The sequence below is a fragment of the Plectropomus leopardus genome, chromosome 4, assembly GCF_026936395.1.
Source record: "Plectropomus leopardus strain MGB_pleo_1.0 chromosome 4, ASM2693639v1, whole genome shotgun sequence".
Taxonomy (NCBI): Eukaryota; Metazoa; Chordata; class Actinopteri; order Perciformes; family Serranidae; genus Plectropomus; species Plectropomus leopardus.
The window spans coordinates 19,321,530-19,331,957 of NC_142179.1; the positions used below are offsets into that span (position 1 = coordinate 19,321,530).

At 37.4% G+C, this 10,428-nt stretch overlaps 1 protein-coding gene across 2 annotated transcripts; it reads left to right on the forward strand.

Moving 5' to 3' along the window:
- The first annotated feature begins 944 nt into the window (after positions 1 to 944).
- On the forward strand, positions 945 to 10,241 carry cfap251 (cilia and flagella associated protein 251). Of its 2 annotated transcripts, none has more exons than XM_088076037.1 (20): positions 945 to 1,425; positions 1,880 to 2,020; positions 2,423 to 2,532; positions 2,619 to 2,727; positions 3,398 to 3,478; positions 3,567 to 3,644; positions 3,728 to 3,769; positions 3,960 to 4,153; positions 4,256 to 4,432; positions 5,127 to 5,377; positions 5,511 to 5,662; positions 6,230 to 6,406; positions 6,493 to 6,677; positions 6,785 to 6,899; positions 7,700 to 7,863; positions 7,943 to 8,033; positions 8,672 to 8,815; positions 8,946 to 9,174; positions 9,708 to 9,851; positions 9,959 to 10,241. In XM_088076037.1, exons 1-20 carry the CDS (start codon positions 1,267 to 1,269, stop codon positions 10,084 to 10,086), a joined length of 2,871 nt encoding a protein of 956 aa, XP_087932163.1. In that variant the 5' UTR covers positions 945 to 1,266; the 3' UTR covers positions 10,087 to 10,241. The 2 variants fall into 2 exon arrangements, with proteins under 2 accessions (XP_087932163.1, XP_087932164.1); XM_088076038.1 differs by having other exon boundaries at positions 3,963 to 4,153.
- Positions 10,242 to 10,428: the final 187 nt, after the last annotated feature.

Genomic DNA, 10,428 nt, shown 5'->3' on the forward strand with positions numbered 1-10,428 from the left:
AGATTCACGCTGTTTTGCTGCCCCCGGTGGTCATATTGGGGAACTGCAACAAACATTAGAATCTTCAAGCGTCATCAATGTTGACGTGACCACTGACTGAAGTTTCCGGTATATAATTTCAAAATACAATCACCAAACTGAAATTCCCAGCACAAACCTTACGTAAACCGTATTTGAAGATAAATAGAAATTAAAAAATAATAAAATAAAGATCTTTATACACAGTCTATGGAAGAAACAAATAAAAACAATGAATCACATTTATTGAAGCTGACATTCTTAGTATTATTGATATTCTCTAAAGCCAGGCTATCAATAATTCATGTTATTAACCAAATGTGGTGTAATCTGTATTAGACCCTATACACCTTTCTTTTGATAATAATAATAATAATAATACAGCTCTAAGATAGATCCATATGCACTGGTTATTCAAAAAAAAACACGTTCAAAACAGAGAATAATTAAAGCAAAGTGCCTGTGTCCCCTCATATTATTTAGGGCCCAATAAGAGAAACACAGTTGGGTTTTGTTGGGGTGGTGACTCCTCACTCCCCGCTCATCAAAAATTCTGGCTGCGGCCCTGGTAGTGCTTGATTAACTTCTCCATTTTTTTACCTCTTCTTTTTTTATCATAAATGTTATATTCATGGTTTTAAAGGCCTGTGACACCATTTGATTTTTTTCTCCTGCTTAGCGTTAAACAAATGAGCTGCATTACTTTGATGAATTAATTAAAATAGTTACATAACAAAAAAATCGCATTTCAAAAGTAACCTTCCCAACACTGATAATATTTCATGGACACCCTTTTTACATATAAAACCCCTTCTTTGGCAACTGGTTAAATGTATTATTAACCGTGCTTTTAATTTGAAGGGTATAACCGGAATGAATGTATCACGCTTCACTCATTCGTTCCACACTAAAAAGTCAGCGGTAACTAGGCAACGAGAAGCTTGAGATTGAGTTGGGTTTTTACATACATTGTGCACTTTAGTTAAGACGAAGTAGAAAAGTTTTTAAAAATATAAAATTTCGACATTTGAACGAGGCCCCAATTGCTCAAGAATTCACATTGTGATTTTGTGTTTTCTGCTATTTTAATTACAAAATTTCTGTCTCGTAGCTGAGTGTTGCTGTTTGGCTAACGTTAACTAGCTAATTTTGCTGTAAGCAGAGACTTGGACTCGTCAGAACAAGTGGGGAAATTTGACGAACTGAAGAGAGAAATTAATCGTTCAAGACTCGAAGTGGTGAGACACCATGTCAGATGCTGAAGGTGAAGATGAGAAAAGAGCAGGAGGAAGAGAAGACCAAACAGAGACTGACACACTCCAGATTACCAGGAAGTCTCAAGTCTATACTGCCACCAGAGACACACTTTTCCCAAAGAAGATAACTCACAACACAACACATGCACTGGTAAGGTTGTGTACATTTATAAAAAGTGAGTACTACTTGTACATCAATTTGCAGTCAAGATTAGGTCAACATTTTTCCTTAAACAAATTTCCTTTTCATCATAATACTCACATATATATGTATTATACCAATCCATATTCTTTATATTATACTGTTCATGACTGTAATTTCCTATTGTGCAGTATTTTACAATTTTCCATGTAGTAATATTTATAGGTTATTTTTACACACTGTGTATATTTCAGTTATGTTGTGTAAATATCAATCATGTACATACATTAGACCCATCTGCATAAGTATTACTTTATTTTGATTTTTTCTAACTGTAAAGCTGCTGTAACATGTTAATTTCCCTGGTGTTGTATTAATAAAGTCTCATCTCATCGTATCTTATTTTAATGAAAGGGTAATATGAGAACTCTCACTTGCTCATAACAATTTGCTTTTCATTCAGTCACTAGAGTGGGTATTTGGGATGAATCCTGCTCTCCCTGCCTTCAGTCTGCAAGACCACAATCAGCTGGTGGTCCTCTATGCTGGAGCTCATGTTGGAGTCATCTACAATCACACCACTAACTCCCAGCACATACTGCAGGTAAAAATACACAATCTTTGATGAATACTGAATTAAAAAAAGGAGATAATAATAATAACTTATCAATGTGTTATACAATAAAACTAAATGCATTTAAAACACAAGAATTAAACAAACTAAAAATGATATGAAATATCACCTAAATTAAAGATCAAATAAAAGAGGGCTAAAAGTAAAGTAAAGATAACACATCAGAAGTAAAATCAATTTTTAAAAAAAGCAATAACGGTTTAAAAAACATATGTACAACAGTTTCTGTATCTCTAAAAGATGAGATGTAGTCCTTCAGATTAAGTCAGTGGTATGAGTTATCTGGATAGCCATACATTTCTTTTGATAAAAGCAACATGCAGGTTGCAGTGCCGAATTGAAGAGTTCACTGTATGTGCTCAATCTTCTCAGGGTCACTGCGGCTCCATCTCATGTGTATGTGTGAGTGAAGACAGACGCTGGATTGCAACAGCAGACCAGGGGCTGAAAAGCACAGTGATGATATGGGACTCCTACTCAGGGTAATTCACATGTATTAAGGCTTTATCTATGTTTAATGTTTGGTCTTGATGGCACAGTAACCACAGTAATTATATATATATTCCAGCATTCCTGTGCATACACTGTTCAATTGCCACCCTGACGGGGGCGTCACTGCGATGGCTTTTTCAGGAGACACAAAGCATCTGGTAACCCTCGGGTCTGAGGGTGTTCAAGTGAGTACAATGGCGAGGGTTTGTTTTGTTTTGTTTTGTTTTGAATCAAGTAAACAGTGTTGTTTAGTCTAGATTTTAAAATACACAATCAAGGAAAAACAGAGACAAGTCTATGATCCGTGGTTTTACCAAGTAGCCCCTTCTGGTCTTCATTCAGGATTTATAGGCAACAGACACATACGCAGCTCACTCTTATTTTGAAGTAGTGATGCTTTTTCTCTTGAATGAAGGTCAAGAGTGTGATACCATCCAAACACTGTGTCTTGGGGGGAAAAGGCAATGAGCAACTTAACAAGAAATGACACGTGAAAATAGTAAATCAGAATAAGAATCAGAATCAAATCAGATCAGAAACAGAATCACTTTATTATCCCATGAAGGGAAGGTTTTTGGAGGTAAAATCAACATGGGGCTCTAAACACAGTTTATTATCAAGGAGCACACCTAGATATTTATAACTCTCCACCATCTCAACATTGACACCTTTTAAATAGTTGGTGATAGAAAAGAGGGAGACTTCCTAAAATCAATAATCATGTATTTGGTTTTCGACACACCAAGCCACAAAGTCATCTACAGCAGGCCCATGATCCTACACACTGGGCCTTTAACAGTATGACACACGTCTATCTAACCACAATCTATAAATTCTCTGATGGTCTTTTCACAGTGTGTGTGTGTTTGGGATTGGACAAATGAAAAAGAAAAGCCTTTGTGGGTCACTGAACTCAATCCTAAACATGGCTTCCAAGTGAGTAACTTATGTCTTCTTTTAGCACCTAATACTATAGATATGGCATTCAGTAGATCAAACATTTAAATGTTGGATTGTCTTTCAGGATTACATCATTTTTAATCCAAATGATAGTACGCAGCTGCTCAGTAGCAGTGAAAGTCAGGTGTTATTTTACAGCACGGTAAGTCCTGCTGTTCTGTTTTTATTTTAACAGATAATACAGCTGTGTATGTTTATTGCAATAATAAAATAATCTTTTTTAAGGCCCAGGGAAGTCTGCAGTACTGTGCCCTGGAGCTTGAAATGGTAAAAATCTTTGTCAAACTTTTGTAGACAACAGTATTGAATTGTCATGTTTCTCTCTTTTATTTTGATGAGTTCTTTAATAAATATTTTACAATATTTTAACAGTTTAATAGTGCAGTTTTATGATGCAGCCAACAATTGATCTGATACCTCTGTATTAACTTGTGGCACTTCTCAAACTGAAATCAAGCAGACCAGTGGGCCACTCAGTCAGTCTGTGTTTCACCGGAGAGAGCCTCAGATCCTGACCGCGTCGGCAGCGGGCAGCATTGTGGTGTGGAACCTGATGGAAGACTTTGCTGCAAACCAATGCTTCCCCACGTACAGAATCAGGGTCTTTGACCTTCAGGACGACCCGATCACTGCTCTCACCGTAACTGACAGGTAGCCAGAGAGAAAGAGAGGAATGTTCCTATCGTTCTCTGAAGTGTCATGTATTTACTGGTGTCTAATCTCTCTTTGTTTGTGTGTCGTTTGATATCATAGCCTCATCGTGACTGGTGACACTCAAGGCCACATCAAGTTTTATGATGAAAACTTCCTGCTTCTCACTTGGTACAGTGATTTCAACCTGGATGCTATTGTTTCCATTTCCTTTTCTAAAGAGTGTACAGAGGGATACCTGGAGGACTGCACTCTGGAGGCAAAACCGTTGATCATCAGGTAGTAGAAATACAATCTATCATGTCTTTAGTTTAAACAAGGGCTATTCAGTTATTTATTATACTGGGCCAGATTTTAAAACTAGAAAATTTAGATGGGTCAGACATTTCTGCAGCCTTTTTAAAACATTTTTCTTTGACTTTTGAAAAAAAATTAACATACACATGAATTTAGCAAAATCTAGTAATGTTTATTATTTCACTTTCAAAATTAGAAAAAAAAAACAGGCACATCACAAAGTGTAGTAACAAAATAAAAAAGAGCTATCAATGCACAGAACCAGTGGCAATGACACTAACCAATAACACACACTCTCTCGACCAGTATCTCCCTCCCTCACTTCCTCTTACACACACACATGATCTCATCATGTTTTCCAATGAAGTGTTGAAAAAAAGACAGGACATAATTTTGTTTTGGCTATTTGACCTCAGTTTTGAAAAGCTGCCAAGCGTGGCTGGAGCTGTGTCACATGAAAAGTGTGTTAATTTGTGAGAGATATTATTGCTGATGACACTACCTGATCTGTACTTCCTGCCTGACTGGTGCTGCACGTGTCACCCTCAACAGAGATGAGAAGGCTCACTTCCATAAACTATAATTTACAATTTTTTTCATATTATTCCATGCACTGCCTATTTGGGTCTAAAATGTTGGGTGTATTTTAGCCAAACTGACCTCTGTTTTTCCTCAGGAACTTTATTGTAACCACAGCTAGTTCCACTGTGGTACATGTGAATGCACAGAAAGGCATCCCTCAGATCCTGCGACATGAGGACTGTGCGCCTATACATGCAGTGGCCTGTCACCCCAAACAGCCATCTGTGGCCATGGGCAATCAAAGGGGTGTGTTAAAAGTGTGGGACTATAACAATAAAGTGATCATCCGAAGCAGGATCTTCGAGACAGAGAAGCAGATTCAGTGTGTCACTTTTGACCCTCAAGGTGAGCTGATATGCTTGCTGTCTTTGCAACAGACAAATGTTGCATATGACCAGTGTTACACAGCTGCTGCATGGATGTGCAGTTTGTCATTACATGCTTTAAGGTAAAGAGCCCTCTTTCTGTCTCTGAACAGGATTATACCTTGCAGTGGGCTTCGGCAGTGGAGCTGTTCACATACTGAATCCCAGCACTTTACAAAGTGATCCAGAGGAGTGTTTTTATAACACTAAAGACAGCATTCATCTCATCACTTTCTCCTCAGACTCAAAGTATCTTGCCACTGCGGTAAGCAAGTTCTTTTTGATTATTAGGTGTAATATATTTAAAATCTGCTATTAGAAACAGTGGTTCTGGGCAGGAGTTTGTGATATAATGTTGGCCTATTGCAAGGCTCTGATAATTCGAGACAAAAGGGTGATTATATGTTAATGTATCCCTGTGATGTTTAAATGCCCTGGGCAATAAAACATGTCCTCAAAACATCCATGTTGTTTACACATAACAACTTAAAGCTCATGAACACACAAAAGTTGTAAGACTGACCATACAGTGTGTGAATGCACTATTGGTCTTGGCAGGCAGAGGTCTTGACACAAATCCAATTTAATCCCCTCTCATTCACTCACTGTAGCAGGCGGTGTGAGCAGTATCCCACAAAGAGAATTCATGAGAATTGGGAAATTCAGGCGGAGTCTGTACATATTGGACGCTAAAAGAGTCGTTCAAAAGATTTGTTTGTTCAGTTTCAACCATTACTACGATGAAAATGGATTGCAAATATATATTCATATGCTTCAAATTCCTATAACCTCAATAATGACATGTGCATGTTATTTCCTTGTTCCCTCTTAGGATGCTGGAAAAGCTGTGACAGTGTTCCACTTGCAGACTAATAAAGGCTCTTTGTCTCGTTGGGGCTATCTGGGCAGATACTGCTCTCATTATAAACCCATCAAAGACCTTCTTTTTGGTGTTCACCTAGACAGCTCTCAACCCAGACTGCTCTCTCTGGGAATGGACCGCAGACTGGTAAGTTGTCAAAGTTGTGGGACTGTAGACAAGTTTGGTGGTTTGTGATACAATTTTTTTGCCACACAACTCTCTGTGAATAACAGGTGGAGTATGACCTGGAAAACAGTGACGTGAACAAGCTACTCATCCTAAGCTCAGAGCGCATTGAGCAGAGCGCTGTGCCAATGTGCATGACTTGGTATCCTCCCCTCACTGCAGAGCAGTTTCTACTCATTGCCTCAGATCAATACAAGATGAAGCTCTTCAACAGCACAACCAAGATGTGCAGGTCAGCTACATACTGTAACAAGATCAGGTTATTTGTAAAATGTATTTCTCCAATTGTTGTCACCACAAGTACTTGAAAACATTATTACATGTTTTTTACAAAACAAGAAAGACTCTCCTCGGCCCAACATACGGCTCTCCCGTTAAGAAAACAGAGGTCCTTCGTGTGTCTAAGGATCCTGAAAAGAGCTCATATTTCCTGGCATATATCACAGAGGACAAGGTCAGTGCTGGAATTTGATTTTAGTATTTTATTAAGTAATGGACTTTATCTTGTTAATCATATAACCTGCTTTATAAAATCCAGATGAAGCTTTGTGTCTCAAATAAGTCATGTATTTGTCTTTTGATAAAAGCATTTGTTTTGCTTTATAATTTTAACTAAAACTGAAAGACCTTGTCAGGCAAGTTGTTCCACATGTCAATGTTAATAAGTCACCTTTGATCATATTTGTGCAGAGGTAGTGTCACACCCACAAACTGGGCAAAACTTTCTTTCTTTTCATTTCTTGCCAAGTGTCTGCTCTGCTGCTTGTTGTCACAGTGTGCGGTTGAGAAAAAAGAATAGGGATAGATCTTGAATATATATAAAATAAAATAAGTGCTATTTTGGTGTGAAGACATAGTTATTAACATTATTACCACTAAGAACAGTGGTGGAGGAAGTATTTTGATCTTTTACTCAAGTAAAAGCACTAATACCACAAGGTAGAAATACAAGGCAAAGACGCTAAAAATTCAAAATGATTCAAAATAAATCAGAAAATGACTTAACTTGACAAAACAATTGCTAATACAACAAAATATCGTCTTTTATTAATTCTTCTTAGAATTTTTTATGCAAAAATCTTATTTTATAGTAACACTAAAAATATGTTAATTAGTGAGATATTATTGCTGATAAATAGTAAACAGCAACTAAAGCTTTCTGATTAATGTAAACTAAAAAGCACAATATGCAGTGGAGCAGAAGTACTATACTTAGTTACATTCCTCCACTGACTATGAGTGTCATATTTTCAGGTGGGTCTCCAGATTTTGCCTCTGGATGGGAACCCCTACAAGTCAAATGCTTTGATCTGCCACCCAGCAGGAGCGTCTACTTTTGCCTGCTCCTACGACGGCCGGTTTGTTTTCACTGCAGGACGATCTGACTGCACTGTCCTGTCGTGGGAGATTAGCTTAAAGTAAGTAGTGAGAGAGAACCAAAAGAAACGCAATAGAAATGTACCCATGTTTAAATCCTTTCTCTTGATGTGAGTACAGTGCGCTGGAGGCAGCAGCAACCTTGGGAGGAAAGGACCTGGTGCCCTTTTACGCTCTTTTGGAAGGAGGTAGAGATGGCAAGTTCTACAGGGTGAGTTAAACGTTTTCCTTGTTTCCTACGACTTCTGAATCTCATGTGAACAGCCACAGATTATTCAATTAATTTTAAAAGAATTTTGGCTCCATCGTTAAAGTAATTTGTCATTTAAAAAATAGATTGTTAGTATAAATGTTAGTATTTAAATGTGCTAGTGGAATGTTTAAGTACCTATTGTATTGAAACTGAATCTTCTTTTATTCTGTTATGCATTTCCTTTTTACATCTGTTTTTTCGATGGTGAAGACGACAGACTCAGCTTTGACACATTCATTTTTTCTGTTTAATTTTAATAAGGCATTTTGTGCATTTAATTATATTTTTATGGCTACTTTTTGTGAGTTTTTACTCTTTACAAGTGTAGCAGTATGACCTTCATTGTCAAAGAAATGTAAAACACTACAAAGAATTGAAAAAAGGTGGATGGGTGAATATTTTTGGACAGGGGATTCTTTTGTAGAAAAACTAAAACTCAATATACTTTTTTTTTGCCTTTGTACGCCATTGCTCATATTCACACATATATATTACATTAAATGATTAACATATCTTTTAGTTGCATCCCTCCAGAGTTTTGTCATTCTGATACCATTTTACTATCGAGTCTCAGTTTTGAACTTTATTGTGTTTAGGAGATGGAGGACTTTTTCTATTACTGCCAAGTTCGTCATCAAGGCACTGACTCAATGGAGACACGACAGTTGTCTACCAAAATTCCCCTGGCGGAGGTTCCCTCTCTAATGAGAGCTTTGGCCTTCTTTCCTACTGAGCAAGAGGTACAGTGTGTGGAAATGTAGCAACATTTTTCAATAGTGAATGTGATTTTATCTAAAATCACATCAAGAAGTGTTTTACTTTTACCTCAGACATGATAACAAATTGCTTTATTTATTTATTTTTTACCAGATAGAAGATATGCAAAACGAGGTTAAGTTCAGCAAGTATGCTGAAACAGGAAAATACGTGACCGACATTGACCTGGAGGAGTTTATCAAGCTGTATGTCAACCACCGGCCAGCGTTTGGCATCTCCTGCACTGAGCTCGATGAAGCTTTTCACATCCTGGGTGACGATGGTAGAACAGGACAGCCTGTTCTGCAGAGACATGAACTGCTACAACTTCTACAGGCTCGAGGTATGCTGCAGATTATAGATATGCTACAACATTATCTTAACATGTATATGATAAACCAACTAAATGATCCGTATCCTTATCTGTACTCGGAATGGGCAGGATTTAAGCCACGACAGGGCGGGACTTAAACTTTACTTAAATTTTTCGCTTGAAATTGATATTTTTGTGATTTTAGGTTGCTATATGAATTATTTATTAGAAAATCATTTACAGAACATGACTGGGCAGCAGATCACTTTATCACAAGAATACGAGCTAAATACACCCTCCTACATGATGATTTTCTTCTTTCATCACAAGAATAGATATTGGCACATTTTACTTAGATGATACCAGTTCTCATAATAAGTACATTATCTGTACTGGATACATGTTTCTTTCAAGTATTCAGCACATCCCTGTTTTTCTGTCACATACAGTACACATCACTGGGAGAAATCTTGATCCTCCTTCCAGTTTAAACGTGCAATGCTCATCTTTTATTGTCAACACAAAGTCTATATTGTTCATAATTTTGATTTTATCTTTGGCAGGAGAACACATGACAGAGGAAGAGGTGGCAGAGTGTTTCACTACACTTTTAGGACTCAATGACGAAGAAGAAGAAGAACAAGAACAAGAAGACAAAGCAGGCAGAGGAGGGGAACAGTCTGAGCATGACATTTATAAATCTGACAGTATGTTATATAAATAAATAAATAAAAAATCACTCAGAAACTATAACCTAAAAATTCATAGAACACCTTAAAAACACTTTTTGATATATGTGTGTGTGTGTGTCTAGGTGGCGATTCAGTGTATTCACTGGAGTGTGCGATCCCAGATGAGATATCCATGGAGACATTCACACATCACATCCTGGGCTTTCCGTCCTCAGCAGAGCAGAGCGGCAGGTCTTCACCTCCAGAGTAACGAAAGCAAAGAACTGTCTGCTACTCTAAGACAAGTTGTGTTGATTATGAGCCTTAGAGTCTCTGCTGCTCTTTTTAAGGGTTTCTTTCCATAATATGCTCCATAAAGAGATGCTGTAATTTATATGATGAATAAATTTAACGATTGAAGGACAACTCCATCTGCGTTCCTTTCTGGGGTTTTTTGTTTGTTTGTTTGTGAGTTTGTTTGTTTTTTTCAAATGGCAAAGCCCACTCAGTCCTTAGCAAAAAGCAGTGCCATGGGTTACAGCAAAAGAAGTTGGTTTGGATTTTAGAACTGGGGTTGTATGAAGTGCTAATCCATAGTCAGTGTATTATCGAC

Coding starts and splice junctions, on each gene's coding strand:
- cfap251 (XM_088076037.1), top strand. CDS start 1,267: ATGTCAGATGCTGAAGGTGAAGATGAGAAAAGAGCAGGAGGAAGAGAA. Junction 7,864..7,942: donor TCGTGGGAGATTAGCTTAAA/GTAAGTAGTGAG, acceptor ATGTGAGTACAG/TGCGCTGGAGGCAGCAGCAA. Junction 8,816..8,945: donor TCTTTCCTACTGAGCAAGAG/GTACAGTGTGTG, acceptor ATTTTTTACCAG/ATAGAAGATATGCAAAACGA.